This window comes from Clupea harengus, unplaced genomic scaffold (assembly GCF_900700415.2).
Source record: "Clupea harengus unplaced genomic scaffold, Ch_v2.0.2, whole genome shotgun sequence".
NCBI lineage: Eukaryota > Metazoa > Chordata > Actinopteri > Clupeiformes > Clupeidae > Clupea > Clupea harengus.
The window spans coordinates 124,048-142,344 of record NW_024879616.1 but is presented as its reverse complement, the minus strand read 5'-3'; the positions used below and the strand labels follow the sequence as shown (position 1 = coordinate 142,344).

At 43.4% G+C, this 18,297-nt stretch overlaps 1 protein-coding gene across 1 annotated transcript; it reads left to right on the top strand.

The window, feature by feature from the left end:
• The first annotated feature begins 541 nt into the window (after positions 1–541).
• LOC105905226 (collagen alpha-1(XXI) chain-like) lies at positions 542–18,292 on the top strand. Its single transcript, XM_042704267.1, has 14 exons — positions 542–584; positions 4,649–4,693; positions 5,043–5,096; positions 7,285–7,338; positions 7,958–8,011; positions 8,235–8,306; positions 8,613–8,648; positions 10,056–10,100; positions 10,659–10,691; positions 11,408–11,554; positions 11,852–11,906; positions 12,733–12,924; positions 14,115–14,192; positions 15,881–18,292. Exons 1-14 carry the CDS (start codon positions 552–554, stop codon positions 16,069–16,071), a joined length of 1,089 nt encoding a protein of 362 aa, XP_042560201.1. The 5' UTR covers positions 542–551; the 3' UTR covers positions 16,072–18,292.
• Positions 18,293–18,297: the final 5 nt, after the last annotated feature.

Sequence of the window (18,297 nt, the reverse complement as noted above, 5' to 3'; positions counted from 1 at the left end):
GTGACATCCAGTCACTCCTGCCCATCTGCAGGTCACTGTGAATCGTGGATTGGTCGTGTCATCAAAGTCGTCAAAGCAGTCAAAACAGCCATAAAGATCTTGGTTCAGATTCAAGCTGGAAAAAAACACTTTAAGAAACAGTGTTATCTTGTGGTCCGTGGGAGTATGAAATACGCTCCCTAATGTATGTTGGACTGCCTTTGCTGCATCCACAGCACCTGATTCCTACGTATGGTATTCCCTATGTACAAACACTGCAACGCCACATAACAAGCTTCTCGTAAAAGCCACAGACAACATAACTGACCATAACGTTCTGCACTAAACAAAACTCAGTGTTTCAGTGTCATGATTTAGTAGAATGCTCATGATATTTCTGAGAATGGCACCGCGGGCCATCCCCATACTACCAGGAAATCACACATGTTGAAATAACCCATTCTCCTCAAGGGGAGTGAGACACTGAAGCACCTTAGAAGCCATTGCTAGAATGTATGATCTAATCACAGCCTTGCTTTTATCTTCCACAGGGTGAAAAAGGGGACCGCGGGATGCCAGGTCCCGATGGGACACAAGGAGTGCCGGTAAGAGGCGTTAAGAGGATCTTATCCTGCAGGGACTATTTAATGTGGCGTAAACTGACAGAGATCCTGCAGCCACACTCTTCCACAGAAGTAATATACACTCTCTGGCTAGCATTTCTCCCTGTTCATTTTCCCCAGACACTTCACAGTAGTGCTTCAGCAGTAAAACTCTTCGACAGGTGCAGCCCTCTTGACTTATAAGGTAGCTCCTGTGCAATGAGCTGCCGAGGATGTTGAAGTGCATTTGCAGAAAGAGATTTGGATTGCCACACTCTGTCAAAAATATGGATACCTATATTTTTCACTGGTTTGCACCATTATTTAAACTAACCATTTTAAGGGAACATGTTCATATGAGATGATATCGCTGTTTACACAATGCATCTTCAAGTCTCAAGTAACAGTTCATCAGAAAGCATAAGTAAAGACATTCAGGTAACAGTTATGCACATAATGCAGGCGGTCCTCAAGCTGTTGTCCTCAACCTGTCTCCTGTTTGTTTTCATAACACTGTACTGTAGTATGGATAGTTGCAATACCGTGTGAACATGAAAGGATGTGAGGAAGCTTGGGCTTTAAATAGGCTCCCAGTTTGTGTTGGTCGAGCTCCAAACAGAGCACTACAAAACCGCAATGTTTACAAAGCATCCCACCAGCCACCAGCAGCCTTCACACCATTAAGCCAACAGCAGCCCTCTTACAGTATAACACACAGAAACAGGAGCCACCATATAAACACGAGAGGAGAGCATACCTTCGTTTCCCCACACTGTTCCATCTCTTACAGAAGGATGTAGAAATTAGGCTCACCGGGATTTGATCTGGTCCAAACATCCGGACTGTGTCACAAAACTCATAGACTGCCTCCAATTATTTCCCTGGTGCCAGAGTGTTTAGTGAAGACTTTAAATGGCTTTAACTTTGAGGTTTTTTTAACATGAGCTCTCCATTTTAGTGGCAGAACAGGAAAAAAAAAAGCAGTCTTTAGATTACTTAAACAGATACTGCAGGGGCTTTGGGTCTAATCCAGGCTTGTTTGCACTGGTGCTAACCACAGGTGTCTTGAAAATCACAATGATCTTGATGTGGGCCTGGCCACATCTGCAGCGAGTTAGCATTCGCCTTGTTTTCCGCACAAGCCCTTAGAAGAGGGAACTGGTAAACAGACCACTGGTTGTGATGAGTAGCTTTTATTATCATATGCACAGACCCGCGGAGAGAAGCAAAAACAATAGTCAGTGCGACAGCTTCATTTCCTGTGCTGTGTACGCTCTGCAAGGCTACTGGGATTCAGGAGTCAGCGTTACGGCTGTCAGCCATGCATAAGTATCTGTGTGTGTGTGTGTGTGTGTGTGTGTGTGTGTGTGTGTGTGTGTGTGTGTGTGTGTGTGTGTGTGTGGTGGGAGGGGGGGTGTTTATGTGTGTGTGTGTGTGTGTGTGTGTGTGTGTGTGTGTGGTGGGAGGGGGGGTGTTTTTGAGTTTGTGTGTGTGTGTGTGTGTGTGTGTGTGTGTGGGTGTGTGTGGGTGTGTCTGTGTGTGTGTGTGTGTGTGTGCGGGCTTGAAGAGAAGTTTGGTATTCTCATCAGATTCTCCCACTCATTTTATGAACTTCTCTTCAGCTTTGCCTTGTCTGCTTTAATTTTCTACACTTCCCAACACCCAAACTGTAGCAATAAACCCACCACCAACTATAAGACACCATAACCTTTTAGCTTTTTTCCAAGGGGCTCAGCACTGTCGACACATTCCCCCTCTATTCACCCACCCCCAAACGAAGGCGTCGGGATCCTATCCCAAACAAAAGGGAGTTACAGTCTTGTTAATCTAGCAGATATCTGAGCATAATAACAGCCAGTAAAGGATTATAAAGACTCAAGTGACACCGGCCACTGTGAGAAACTTTTATGACATCAAAGTCACCATGGTTACAGTATAGTGACACTTTTAACAGGGACGCCCCTGCGCTGATGGGCAGGATTGACAGCTGCTGTCTCCATCTTGGATGATCTCCTCCAGAGGTGCTGTTCGGTGTGACACACGTGTCTCCAGTAGTGCGGAGGCTTTGAACAAGAGGCAGTGCAGCCTCGCCTCTGATCAGATGAGTCATTAATGCTGGATGGCGTGCTGGGGGGAGAGAAGGGTAGGGAAGTGTTGCACTTCAAAGCCACCAACCTGTCCTCATTTTCTCTCTCTCTCTTTCTCTCTCTCTCTCTTATCCTCTCTCTCACGCACATTTTTTGTGTTTTCTCATTTCTTTTCTCTCATTCTCTCTCTCTCCCTCCTTTCCCTCTCTCTCGTTCTCTTCATTTTTCTCTCTTTCACTCCATCGCTCTCACTCCCTCTTTCTCTCCTGAGTGTAGGAGGACAGTGAAGCCCTTGATGTGCATCACAGTTTTCATTTTTGTTTTCGTCCCCGTATTTTTCAGCTCTCCTAGAGGAGGTTAATGTTTTAAATGTTTAATTGGCTGGAGACAGATCCATATAGGATAGGGGCTGAAAGGGTCTAGTGTATCCGGTGACATTTATCTTGAGAAGACTTTTCAGCGGGTGGATATTTATCGCCTGTGTGTTCGTAGCAGGAGCGGGCGATGTGCCTTTTGTCTGATGTTTTGGATCCGTGGCTGCTGGTATGGTGCTGATGGATTGGGGCGGATGAAGGGTGTTGTTTTTTTTGTGGTTAGGTGTGCACCATACCCCGACACACACTCTGATCCGGTTCTGTCCCTGATCCGGCACGGACGCGTCGGTTCTGCGCCAGATCCGTTTTGCAGTTTGAGTCATAGGTATCGCATTTACATGGAGTTTGTTTTTCTCTTTGAAAATGATTTGTGATATTTATGAGGCAGATCTCTAAGATCTCACCCGTATATTGTCACTTGGTGCTGAAGGCCTCCTCTGCACGCCACTGGGGCATAATTCAATACCTCACTTCCCCTCTAAGCACGAAAGTATGTCCGATTTAGATCGGCGAGATGGGTAGCAGACAGAAACAACAGCAATCCAGTAAGTGCTTTCATAATTTAAAGTCATACTTATTTTTAAAGTGCTGCCCTATACATGTCACTTTGTTCTCATATGTCTGTTGTTATGCCTACAATGACGAAGCAAAACCCCACTGAGGAAGTTTCACAAGCATTATTCTTGTGAAAACAACTCTGTTGAAGTAGCACTCTTCAGCTCCCTCCAGTGCTGTCCTGTGAGACAGGCGTAGGTGGCAGCTTGGCTCTCACATGTCGGTGGCTTTCCCTCTGTGAAAGATGCCTCCAGGAACAATTACAGCCAAGTGTAGGCAGAAACCGAAATTTCTCTCTGGCGTCTTCTAGCATCGATTTCAGGGTCCTCTTCTACAGCTGCCCCACATATTGTTGCTCTGTTTTTTTTTTTTTACCCTTTGGATGTTAAATAAAAAATAACTTTCAACATAATTGCAAGCCTGCTAGACAAGACAGTTTTACTCCATACGCACCCGGGTATCTGAAAAAAAAAGAAACAGAAAGCATAGTGGCAGAACGTCTCACAGGTGTTTACGCCTTTGAGTATCATGAAGAGCAAACAAAAACCCACTGCAAACTAACTGTGCCCATCCCTCAGCTGGCATTAAACGAGGTGACGTCTGCAAGTCAGATTGAAGTGGAAATGGCTAGATTGGAAGTGGGATTTGGGATGGGGTGGGGGTGGGGGTGCCTGGGTTCATTCCCGTGAAACCATTTTGGGTTAGTGAAGAGAACAATCATGTGGACACAGCTGTCCAGCTCAGATGACCAGTGAGAGCCCTCTGCTGACGGTGTCAGGTCTTTTTTCTTGGCAGACTCTCCTCCCTGAAAATGACTTCAGCAGAGCATGTGATTCATTTGTATGGTGCCACTGCAATGATGCCGGAACAGCCGTAACAAGAGAAGCTGTCTGTGATTAATTGGGGAGGGGGTAGATGGTTGGGAGGGTTGTTTTGTGTAGTAGACTGCTCCCAGGGTGGGCCGGTACCCCACTTATCCTGACTGTCAACATGCTGTGTAACACGAGGGGGGTGTTAACGGAGCACATCTGTTTTGCTACATCGTATTCAGGGCATCCGGGGACTTCCTGGAGAGGCGGGGCGTGCAGGACCTCAGGTAAGCCCTGTCAGGAGCCTCAGCACACAGACTCCAGACTCCAGACATGAACTCAGGTTATCGGGGGGGGGGGTGGGGTACACATTCAGACTCTGTCACTGTTATTCTGTGGCCAGTGTCTGGTTGAACGAGATCTGGTTGAAGTCAGACATATGCATGAATAAGAAAAAAAACATGATTGAGTGACATGCTGGACATGTCATGCAGTGTGAAATGAATAATCAGTACATCAGTTTAGACAGAAGTGAACCGAGGAATGAGAATACCGGTTTGATGTCAAAGTGCAATGCGGATGTGGTGAATTCAGTGTTCATGTTCAAGGCTCTGATGTTGACACATCTCTCCACAGGGGGAGAAAGGATCTCCAGGACAGAAGGGGGAACTTGGGCCTAAAGGATCTTCGGTAAGAGAAGTGCATATACTGCAACAGTGCTAAATCAGTATGTTGCATTGACAAACTGCACTTGGGTTATGTGGCTATATGGGAAATGATGTCTTACTATAACTAACTATAGTAGCTACTCTGGCAATGTCCACCATAGCTCACCACCAGTCTACACTGATGTGATCATATTTGCAAGGAGGAAAAATAAAATAGTCGTTTTTACAAGCCAAACACCAGAAATGGGGGAACTCATGTAGTAAGATGTCAGTGACAGCTTTGCTTATCTACCTCCGATGAAGTGAGCATTAGTATGCCCTCTACTGGTCAGTCAGAGGAACATCCAGTTTGATTTGAGTCTCAAGCTGATCTGTTACTGCCATCCCTTGGTATACATGGTGGGTGCAGGCTAAACTGCTATGGGATATACATCTATAAAAGAAAACCAACACATACACACACACACACACACACACACACACAAACACACATCTGCTTACCTGATCACTGCATGAAAGCATGAAATCCCAGATTGAGGAAGATTTCATCATTGTCATGAGAACAAATAATCCAACAATTTCTGACTAGTCAGCAGGTATATACTGACAGCATACTACATGACCCTACATATTAGTCAGCAGATATATACTGAAAGCATACTACATGACCCTACATATTAGTCAGCAGATATATACTGAAAGCATACTACATGACCCTACATATTAGTCAGCAGATATATACTAACAGCGTACCACATGGTCCTACATATTAGTCAGCAGGTATATACTAACAGCGTACCACATGGTCCTACATATTAGTCAGCAGGTATATACTAACAGCATACTACATGGCCCTACATAGAGTCACAAATAGAAACAAATCTATGCTCTGAACACTTACATTGAATCAGCTTTTGCTTCAGGCCAGCAACACACAATAGAACTTACCTCAAAGATATTATCACTTTAGAGTGTTTTGTTGTAAAATGTGCACAAGGGTGCAAAATCATCAACCATTAGTAACTCAACCATAATTAAACATTCAGCACACTGGTCATTGTTAGGCCTGGGAGTCTGGCCCCTGATGTATAATGAATAGTCCCAAATCTCAATTATTTTATTTATTTTGCAAAAATAAGAACAATTAAAAAATCACCCCTGATCTATTCCTCTGTCATTTCAATAATGCATTAAAGCCTTTGAAAATAATATGGTATCACTGATCAAAAATGGAAACATGTTTTCAGTCATCTTTGTGTCATCCAAGCAGCAGACCTACTTCACACAACTCAGGATGTACGCCTTTTGTGTGAGCATGAGAGAGAGCACCAGCTACAGAGTGTGTCATCGTTGGCATCTGGTGGTAGCTAGCTAGCCAATTCACAAAGGCAAGACTTGAAGGCTATGGATTTAAGAAGCTTTTTCAAAAAGGAAAAAAAAGGATGAAGGCAACAAGGCGTAGGCAAGGCTAGAGGAGGCGGGGGAAGAGTTATCTCCTGTTGCTTACCGTATGGCCAAGAACAAGGTAAAAGGGAATGAAATTAGGAAAACCGTTTAGACTCTCCTTTAATATCTCCCAGTTTTAAATTGATCTCCAGACAGTACTCTTTACAGGCCTACCGACACCTTGGTGTACCAAACAAAGACTGAGGTTTTCTGATATTCAACCAGTATGATGTTCACATGAAATGCAATTTCTGTCTATAACAACCTGGTAAATGTTTTCTGTGGTGATGTCCGTGTCCGATGTCAGTGTGACCTAGCATAACAGTGTGTTCATGTAGACAAGCAGTGTGGTATAATGGATGCATGTGAGTCAGACAGACGACGGGCCCTGCATGCCATGGGCTGTCTTTAGGCTTTAGCCTCTTTCCCCCTCCCCTGGGCCCCCTGGACTCCCTATTGGTCTATAGGGCTAAGCCCTGGATATTAGCCGGTTAGAAGTCTGCTGGGGTCTCAAACTTCAGAGTCTCTCTTGCAACTCATAAAATAGATTACATCAAAAATGTGCTCAGATGGTGCCTTCTCAAACACTGACGGCGGTTGATGCATTGTTACCACAGTATTGCACAGCAGCTTAGACTGGGCCGTTTCTGTGTGGAACGTACTCTTATCAGCACATTGTTAAGACTAACATCAGCATGTTGCACAGGTCTGTGTAGGTGAGTTATCATCTTTTCCACAATTTTCTTTTTCTGTCTTTCCCACAGGGGATCCAGGGCCCAGCAGGAACACCTGGAGTGGATGGCCTTGCAGGCCCAAAGGTCTGTCTGATGTTGGACCAAAAAAAAAAACAACAACAAAAAAGAAAAAGAAAAACACCCCCACCATCCGCAATTTCACTAATGCTCCAGCCAAGTCCAATGAGAGTGTGTTCTGAAATGAACACAGCTCCTTTTTTCCCTTGTCAGGCTCGTTAGGGCTTCCTAATGAACAGAACTTTAATTAGTTTAGTGTTTATGTCGCACTGCACTCTGGCCAAGACTGCAAGCACAGCCTGATATTCATTGTGTTACTGTGTGTTTTTCTTGCGTCTGTTCTGTAGTATGAGGTAATGTGCTCAGTTGAGGTGTTGAGGACAATCGGGGCAAAACTAAAGACAGATGATCTGCAGGGGGACACCTCAGGGATGTGGTGGTTGTCTTTAGCTCCATGGACGGGATTTATTCTGGGAATTTAGAGAGGAGCTACAGAATCGAATCCATCCATTCATTCACCCTTTCTTCCATTCATTCATTCATTCATGCATTTGTTCAGTCATTCATTCATTCTTTCATTCATTCATTCATTCATTCATTCATTCATTCATTCATTCATTCATGTATGTATGTGGGTACACATGTTTGTGTGTGTGTGTGTGTGTGTGTGTCTGTGCGCGTGCAGGGCAGTCCTGGTGATCCTGGTGCCGCTGGGTCTCCTGGAGAGCCAGGTCTGAAGGTGAGCAATGTCCTTTTCTTTCCACCCAGCATCGACATCCCAGCATGCCTTCATCTCCCTCCTATCTTCCTCTGTAGCTTCCCAAAGGCCCTGTTCTTTTTCGTGTTCTTCTGTTCTCATGACAATGACTGCCCTTTCAGCTGTAAACATTGTCAAGTTCCATACCGGTCACATCCAGTCACGCACAAACCGTTCACCTCCTTTTCTCTCTCCTACCCCCTAGGGTATGAACGGAGAGTCAGGGTTTCCAGGTTTACAAGGACCAATGGGACTGCCAGGGTTCAAAGGTCATAAGGTAAGGGTTGGTACATACAGTATGTGGACATACAGTACATACAAACATACACACACGCACACATACAGTACATACACACATTCACTGGCTCATTAATATATCATTTAAGCATCAGTCAGTGCATGTCATTGTGCCATATAGTCACATTCTTGCTTCTGGCATAGTACTCTGCCTATTATGTACCATAAACCAGTTCACAATTTACATAAATGCCTTGTAAAATGAGTTCTTGTTGACTGGGACCCCGTCAGTCATTGAGACCAATTAGTTTGTTGTCATCAGTGTAAATGTGCTCCCTTGTTACAGGGGGACTACGGTGAAGAGGGCCCGAGAGGAAGTCAGGTATATTCCACATTATTCATCTCAAGGTGTGAACTGTGCAAAGCGGTGCAGCTTCTTGTGCACTGCACCAATCTGTGCAGTTAGTTATTGTTAGTGTTAGAGATAGTGTTAGGGTTAGAGTTATTGTTACTGTTAATGTTAGTGTTATTGTTAGAGTTAGTATTAGAGTTAGTGTTAGAGTTAGAGTTAGTGTTACTGTTACTGTTAATGTTAGTGTTATTGTTAGAGTTAGTATTAGAGTTAGTGTTAGTGTTAGAAGCAGTGTTAGTGTTACTGTTAATGTTAGTGTTAATGTTAGTGTTATTGTTAGAGTTAGAGTTAGTATTAGAGTTAGTGTTAGTATTAGAGTTAGTGTTAGTGTTATTGTTAGTGTTAGTATTAGAGTTAGTGTTATTGTTAGAGTTAGTGTTAGAAGCAGTGTTAGTGTTACTGTTAATGTTAGTGTTAGAGTTAGTGTTAGAAGCAGTGTTAGTGTTGAAATGCAAATCATACTTTGCATTTCTCTGCAGATATGCATTCTCTAGTTTCAAGGTGCTGCATCTACAGTGATACATGAGAACTGACCATTCAAACAATGCCTCGACAAGAATCATGGCAAGTCGCTGAGAAAGGAGGCATGGTAGTCGACGCGTGCACGGCCTCTTTACCAGCAGAGCAAGCATGATATTGCTCATTGCTCATGAAATCTTTCACATTATTTCTGAGATGAACTCATTCTCCTTAATGTCATTATGTATTGCCAAAGAAGTGTGAAATGAACAAACGCCTCTACATTCTTGCTGCCTTTCTCATTTAGAGTATTTCTCAGATGAGGTAAATGGCTACTAAGGGCTTCCAGTAGCTCTCCCTTTTCGTTGTTTCCTCTCGTTGAGTGCCTCGTTATTGTTCTCCACCCTGACTGAAAGAATTCGCAAATCTACCATGCTCGTTTAGTAATGTGTGACTTTTATGGTAATTTGCGCTGTCTCCTACCTCTTATCCTGCTTTTGGAGCGAGCGCCCGGAGAGCTTCAGAGAGCCGTTAAAAAAAAGACTTGACGTCTCGGCAAGAGCGAGTCGAAAGAAACCAGCGGAGAGGCTTTTGTAGCTTTTAACTTTATTTTTCAGCCTGGAGAATTGACAGAGCAGCGGTGGCAGCAGGGTAGTCTCAGCACAGGTCCAGTTCAGAGAGCAGTGTTCTTACATACCAGGAGAGGCTGGCTAACTCAGTACCGTAGACAGGGAAAAGGTCAGGTAGAGCCTAGTGCCTCCCTCGGGCTGGCGATGTAAATTATAACCTTTTACTGCCTACGAGGTCCCTGATGCCAACTCAACATCTCTCTCTCTCTCTCTCTCCTACATCTTTCCATGAACCTACCCTACCCCCTACCAATCCCCTTACCCTCGACCGAACTCTGTCAATTTTCAGGGAGAGCGAGGCGGCGAAGGAACCCCCGGGATCCCAGGCACACCGGTGAGTGAAACGGGAGGGCAATGTTGCCGTCCCACCACCAGGAGTCAGCAGAGATCATTTGAACAGCAAAGCAGAAGGCTTGTGTCAAACCCACACTGCAGAAGATAGATCTAGACTGAAGCTAACTATTCAGATCCTAATGCTACTAATCACGAAACTGGTGTTGGTGGTTGGTGTTATTGAAGAATATGACTATATGTCAATCTTTGTATTATGTGAAAATTTGTTAGAGGAAGGCACCCTGCTTTGTGTCTGTTTCACTGTTGTATTAAAATGACAGAGGATGTATCTACATGACTGTGTAGGCCATTTATTGAAAAGAATATTCATGGTCTTCAAAGAGTTAGAGGGTGAAAACTTTTATGCCAACTCAAAACCACACTGCAGCACTGACCACTACAAAAGTCTCTTTTTCTCTCTTCCCTCCCACTCTCTTCCTCTCCTTCTCTCTCTCACTCTCCGGTGAAGACTGGAGCAGCCTTCTTAATAAGACAGACTCGCCCTTTGATATCGGAGTACAAAGTTTTAACAGGCTTTTCTCTCTCCTCCTCTTGGCAGGGGGAAACAGGGCCCAGGGGAAGCAAAGGAGAGGTCTGTGGAATTAAACTGCTGCATCGCAAACCCTCATTTCAGCCCATTGCAGGATGCTCTCCACCACACAAGATGGAAAAACAATGCATTGACCCCTTTTAAAACTTTTACTCCCCCTTGAGGGGTCCATACATTTGACAGTTTTGAAAGACTCAGGTGACTGAGACAAATGCACCGAATCACTGGTCCTGTTTACAATTTAAAGGAGGAATTAGTTCAACCAGTTTAGGAGCCAGATTGTATCGAGCTCTTCCGAATTGATTTCCCTCTAATTATCGCCGTTCCACTTTTTTTTTGTCAGTTTGGCAGACAAAATATAGTGGAAAGGCACTGTTACACAGCCGAGTACGGGAATGCTCTCGGGAGTGGCTGCTGTAGGACTAGGACTGCGGGAAGTTTTCCTATACAGACCCGGATGACATTAGAGTTGTACTTATCACCAGTCCATACACATTGACACTTCAGACATTTCTTGTGAAAATTAACCAACGCAGTTGTGAAATGATGCCGATAACAAGCTGACATAGCGTAACTAGAGCAGCGAGCTGTGTGACTGTGTTTCGCATTCATTCGTTTTGATAGTACCATGCTAGCCTGCTAGCCTCCAGAGACATAAAAGGACTTTTGAGGTCAAAATCTGCCTCGTCAGACACTGCGTGTGTGTGACAGCTAACAGCTGTCGACAGACTAACTGCTGCTCTCTTGCACCATCTCAGAGAGGAGTGTCGGGCGACCCAGGGTCCAGAGGCCTGGAGGGGAAGAAGGGAGACACGGGACACATCGGAATCGTCGGAGCGCGAGGGTCTCCAGGACAAGATGGTTTACCAGGACAACCCGGCGTCCCTGGATACCCTGGAAAGCCTGTATGTGTACATTCATATCACTGCAGTGTTTTTTTTTGTTATGAGTAGTGTAATTGAATCATTGATGAATAGTGACTCTTAAGATAAGACAAGATAATTCAAACACAACCCAGTATGTTCTAAGAGTTGTGTAATCCATAAGGGTGGTTGAATTTTGGTTGTGTCTTATATCAGTGCTGAGCCATACCCCTGCCCTCCCTTGTGACCGTGACTGGAAATGGCCAGAACCTGTTGAGTCTTGTTTGAGGCCTTCCTGTCCCGAAGTTGACATTTTCTTTCCTCCTTGTTCTGTTTCAGGGAAAGCCTCCCTCGGATGAGCACTTACTGAAACTGTGTGGAGATATGCTGAGGAGTTAGTATTTCTTCACCGCCTTTTACTGTACATTTGAGTCAGCAGTCAAACTGAGAAACTACAGTAGTAGCCAGAACACGACGGCCTTTTAAAAAATTACGTCGCAAGAGTGGAGTTTCTGATTTGTTAGCAGGGTAACCTAAAACGTGATACAGTATGCAGCGCTAAAAGTGTCACATTTCTGCCTAGTGGAACCTTTAGAGTCAAGATTGGCATTACAGTGCATCATTTAATTGACTGAGAACGGCTATTCTGAATGAGTGATAGCTGAGCATGTAATATTTAAGAGGGTACTCAGGCCTGGCAGGTGAACCTTGGTGTTTCTCACCCCAGCTTTGAAGATTTCCAGTCTGTTATTCAGTCTGAAATGTGTGTGTAGTCTCTGATCTAACGCACTTGCAGCAGGGGTGATTCTGTATCCATCCAAATCTCTGGAGGGAGCTATTTTTAAGACACCTCAGCACAGTCCTGTTTAAAGACTGTCCTTCCATGTATCGACATATTATTGATTGACATATTGATTGACAGGTTGACGGAATTCATTTTTCAATCCATTTCTCAAAATTTGTGTCCTGTCTTTCAATGAATCTTTAAATATTTTTTTACCAAACCAACCAACCATCCAATCAATCAGTCAATCGATCAATCAATCACCAAGTAAGTGATTGAGTGTGTAAGTGGGGGAGTGAGACTATAAGCAATAAGTGGTTGAATGAATGAATGAATGTATGAATGGTTTACAGATGAAAGGAATACACTTTACCCAGCCATATGTCGTGACTGCCATTATTATCCCCCTTCCACCCTGTCCCTGTCCCCGTCCCAGACCAGCTGCCCCAGCTTCTCCAGTCCATGGTCCCCAGGAGCTGTGAGCCGTGCGAGACGGTCAAAGGCCCCCCAGGTCATCCAGGAACACCAGGCCTCAAAGGTTCCATGGGCACCCCGGGCTACCCAGGCAGGCACGGCTCGCAGGGATATCCCGGACCCCCAGGCATGCAAGGACCCCATGGGGTTAAAGGTCAGACACAGGACTTTATACACCATATGAATATTCACCAGCTATGCTATTAGTTCCTGGGATGAGAGAAAAACGGATCTAAAACAACAACAACAACATTAATAAGTAATAAAAATGAGGGTTCAAAGGGAGTACATGAAGTTATAGCAAGAATCAGCCCTACTGCTGTGTATGTTAGCTTTGGATTTAAGTTTCATATTGCAGGTGTTCCTACAGACTCTCTTATATTTTGTTTTCATTGTATTCTTGTCAAAGACTTATCTCTCATGGTCTGCGCTACACCATTCACAGGCCTGTTTTAACTGACTGAATCTATATCATACATACATTTTATACATATATACATATATATATATATTATATCATATGTACATGCACTATATGCACTGTAGCTATTTCTGATTGTATTTTGGCCACATTTCTTATGCAGATGGGATTTCTGACCATCGCTGAGACTGCCTGGTTAATTATGACAGTAAAACATCATGCAACAGACTGAGATAGTTTTAAAGTTAAAGTTAAAGTTAAAGTTAAAGTAAAACGTGTTGTTATTTAAGAACTGCTGTGTAATGTTCAAAATCCGGTTTAACCCCCCCCCCCCTCCCCCACCACCACCACTATGCAGCCTAGTCAAGTTTAGAACAGCAGCAACCAGTGCTACCCGAGGGGCAGCAAGAGGAGACTGTGAAATTCCTTTTAAAAAAAGTGTATTTGGACAGTCGGTTTTCTCAGTTAGGTCAGCCCGGGAATGGAACCATCTCCCACAGAACATTAGAGGAATCAACCTCATTCAACTGCTTTAAAAGAAATCTCAAAACATGGTTGATAAATAACCAAAAATGTGATCATTAGTGGGTAAGCAGTAGAATTATTTTTGTTTACCCCTTTGATCTTTCCCTTCTACACATGGTTAAGGACTAAGTGGAGCTTGTATATTGGGATTTTATTTTATTTTTATTTTATTTTTGATATATTGTCAATGTTATGTTTGATATATACGTTAATGCCTTTTTTTAGGTTGTATAGCCTTTTTTCACTCTGGCAGGGGGACTGCCAATGGAAACTAGCCTTTTGGCTATAATTGGGTGCATTTACATTTTAATCTTCATGAATGTACACTGTCCCTCTTGATCAAATAAATACATTGATTGATGATTGATTGATTGATGATTGATTGATTGATTTACCAGGTGATACAGGAGCAAAGGGACTTAAAGGAAACAAGGGAGAAGGGAGACCAGGCCACTCAGGACTCCCTGGACCAATGGGTAAGCGCTCTGACAGTTCATCCCATCAAGGCAGTCCCAAGGCAGTACGATGAGCATCTGGAGAGCATAAGCCCATCAAGTTGTCAGATTCTAATCAAATAATCTCACGCAAATAGAAGGAGGGAAAATTGTCGATGTCTCTGAGAAGTTGGAGTGAAAAGGCATGTCGAGCAAAAAATTGCGGCGAAAATAACTCCATAATTCAAAGGAGCTTTTGTGAAAAGGGACACTCTGAAAAGCCACATCTGACAGCAATCTGACAAACAAATTCCAGCATACTTGCAAGGACAAACACACTCAGTAGCCAGTGACATGGTGATTGAAAACGACCACCTAAAATGCTTTGAGGGTGTGTCATTGATAACTGAAAAGACATTAGAAGCTCGGTGCACCACACACACTAGAATTACAACCACAAGTATTAAAAGCTGTCACATCAGCAGAAGTTTTCAGGAAGTGAAAATACTAGCATTCTCTACTTCCTCCAGTGTGCCAAACTAGCCACTTCTCATTAACCGGCCACCTGGTTCATTCACTACACTTCTTAGCTAATGCTGTTAACTGACAAAAAGTACTGATGGTGAAACGAATTATCAACTGGAATTTTCAACATCTGCCTGTCAGCCACAGAGACAAAAGGCTGTATATTTTTCTCTTTTTTTTTATGCATCACACATAGATCATCCACTGAGCTGTAAACAGAATGCCACCGCACATAGCCATGCTCATGAACTTCATTGCTTATGTGTTCTTTAGGAGGGGGTGTATCTTATCCTTTTATCTTATCTTATCTTATTATCTTATCAGGATTCAGGCTTTGCTTCACATATTGACACAAACAGGGTAATATCTTAGCTTTCATCCGTTGCATCTCCCTTGGTGTTGGTTCAGCAATCATTTGTATTCAGCACCCCAGTACCGGTATGTGCAGTGGTAGAGTTCAAGGGTAGAGTCTACCCTAAAACAACAGGGTAAGGGTAGAGTCTAAGGGTCTGTTCATGATTAGGCAATAACTAACATGCATTATTATTATCATTATTATACGGCTCTTCAGAATGTTCCAAAAAGTTCCGTTGATTTGAATGGGCCATCCCAACGTTCGCCGGTGAATATTTCCTGATATTCACCGCTGCGAAAAGATATTGACCGCTGTCATTGGCAACGGGTTTTGTGCTTCTAATTCACATCTTTCATATCATTCCGCAAGTAGTCCGGTCATGTAACGTAACAGACTCATTGTAATTTGAAGTCAGCAAGTAATGGGTTGCTACGCAACACCTGAAACTTAAAAGTTCTATTTTGCTTGAAGAACTATTTATTTCTTAGCGGAAATCACGAAACAGCAACTAAATCATTAAAAATAGGTATTTTGGAGGAATGTCTTCTATCGTTTTTGGCAAGTAACCGTATAATAAATCCCTTCAGTACGAAACAACACCCCTCCGCTGCGCGTCGGGGTGCTGTTCGCCCCGTCGGGATTTATTTTTGGATAATGACCTCCGGACAATACATTATCCCTTACTTAATCAACAAAGGATGGTAGATTTAGAGGGGGAATGTTTTCTTTTCCCAAACCCCCCTCCATGTCTGGGCGAATAAGGGCCTCTGCTGGGCTGGCTCTGTTTGGCTTGTCCGTGCCACACTGCTGGAGACTTGACTCTCTGCATTTGTCCTGCTTGGGGTGACAGGTGCCCAGGGACCGCGCGGAGGTGACGGGATCGGCCTTCCGGGCTCACAAGGCATGCCGGGCAAATCCGGGTTCCCCGGGCTCCCTGGGAAGCGAGGGCCCCCGGGGCTGGCTGGCGTGTGTGACATGTCCATCTGCTACCAGGCCTTCAGCCACCGGGAGGACCGCTTCAGCAAAGGGCCCAACTTCTAACCGCCGCCCCCCTCCACACCCCCACACACACACACACACACACACACACACACACACACACACCTCTGCCTCCGAGGCAGGGCTTTGACGTGATCACGGTGACCCAGGGGGACAGAAGAGGAGACGTGTCATCTCATTGGACGTCAGGCTGCTCCGAGTCACACAGTCTCACAGCCACGGCCAGACTGACCGAGCAGAAAGGCCGGCGCTGGCCTCAATGGTTGTTTGTGACTGTAAAAAGATGCCCGCATCAGCCTCCACATGCCTTTCCTCCAGACTGAGGACACCCTGTCATCACATCATGATAATTCTGCAGCCCCCTCAGCATTTGAAGATAGTGATCAATAAGGATGTCTATAATTATAGTATAACCTTTGAACAAGTTCAGTGTACAAAAGGATAGCTCTGAATAGCAATAGCCATTGCATTTGGACAGAAACTTTGGGATCTTGTACATAATTTGCACTGCCTTAGTTAAGCTACCTCCATGCTGGGCACGAGGCATACGTGTAGGATTCAGCAGTTTCACTAGTAGTGTTTTAGTTAGATCACATTCATATCCCTTTCACAAAACTTTGTCTGATTTTGCAGTCGTGTCTGTTCATTGTAAATAGGTCACAGCAGTCCTAGATATTTTGACAGCGTGTTATCAATCCCTTTTTTAAAGTATAAGCCATTGACCATACCTAAAATAGCCTATGTTTTTACCTGCTGAGGATAATATTAAAAGGCATATGGTGTGTAGCAATATAAACAACCTGAAAGCAAGTGATGTAAATAAGACCTGTATGTAAACGGTATGGATGTCAGAACATATGGAGGTATGCAAGGAAGAAAATGAGGTGGATGCATAGGCCACTATGGAGCTATAAGACTCAGGAACTTCTTTTTCTGCTGTTTGACACGGTCATACCCAAGCTACCTACAACAAGTTTTGGGATCTTCATCCTTGTTCAGCTATACCCTGCAGAGTTGATTATTTTGTTATTTAATCATTAGTAATATTATTTTTATATTCTTTTGGCTGGTATTATTAGAAACTGTATATTGCCGTACTGTGAGCTCCCTGGTATGATATTACAGTATACTAAAACGGCGATATGGCCTCCGTTTTGGCATTTGCATTCTCACACTTTTCACTTTTGCGACTCAGTTGATGATGGTGTTTACTGATAGTTGAGGGGGTGATTTTGAATGGAGATGTATTGAGAAATTAGCATCAAACCAAATCATGGCTCTGGCTCTCCTGTTGCATTTAGTGTGGCCTATATAAAAAAGTGTCAAATGTTTAATGACAGTTCTAAAAGCACTACAGCATAGATGTAATGAACAGACTAATCAGGACCTCCATAACACTGTGATGGCTGGAGTGCTGTGCTCCTGTGTTATTGCATTACAGTATGTATTGTAACAGCGGTGAGAGTACGGAGCAGTGGAATGAAAGCAACCAATGCTTTGTAAGTTTGTATTTGTGTGTGTGTGTTCGTTGGAGTGTCTGTCTCTTCCTGTTTACCTGTGTATGAGTGTGTCTGCACGTGCGCAGATGGACGTATGTGGTGTGTATGTCTGTGTATGTGTGTGAGCATGTTTTTTTTGGTCATCTTTATGTTCTATATATTCCCTGCGGTCTTCCAGATCTGTATCAAATTAACAAGCATCTCTTACAGTCAGGCCAGGACTCAGTTTGAAGAAAGAAGCCCTCCGTCTCTTCAAAATGTTAATACTTTAAGACATGTAAGTTGCATTGGTTTAGAACGACCTTTTCTAAAGAATATGAAAATATAAATAGTTTTGTACTTTTGTAATGAATGTTCTCATGCTTGCAAGGAGTGGGTTTTCAAATATGTCTTCTTTGTATATGTAAGAACAGATATGAAGTAGAAAGTGTTTATATTTCCCCTAAAATTGTACCAAAACAACACTAAATATGTTTGTATGTATTGTTGATGAGATATGTATTGTTTCATTTTGTTTCATTATGTTGTTTTTAATTTCAGCAGGGGACAAAGAATTCCCTATTTTACTTGAAGTAACTTGTCAAGAGATCCTTAAAGTAAGAAATAAAGTATGATATACACATTGTTTTCATTATAACTTTCTTTTTTATAACATTGAAACAAATCGGTTTAAATGAGGTTCATCTATAAAATGGTGCTTTATTGTCGACGTAACGTTTTTTGTTGTTGTTTACAGTTGAATTAAAAGTATTTGAACCATTCAATTTGA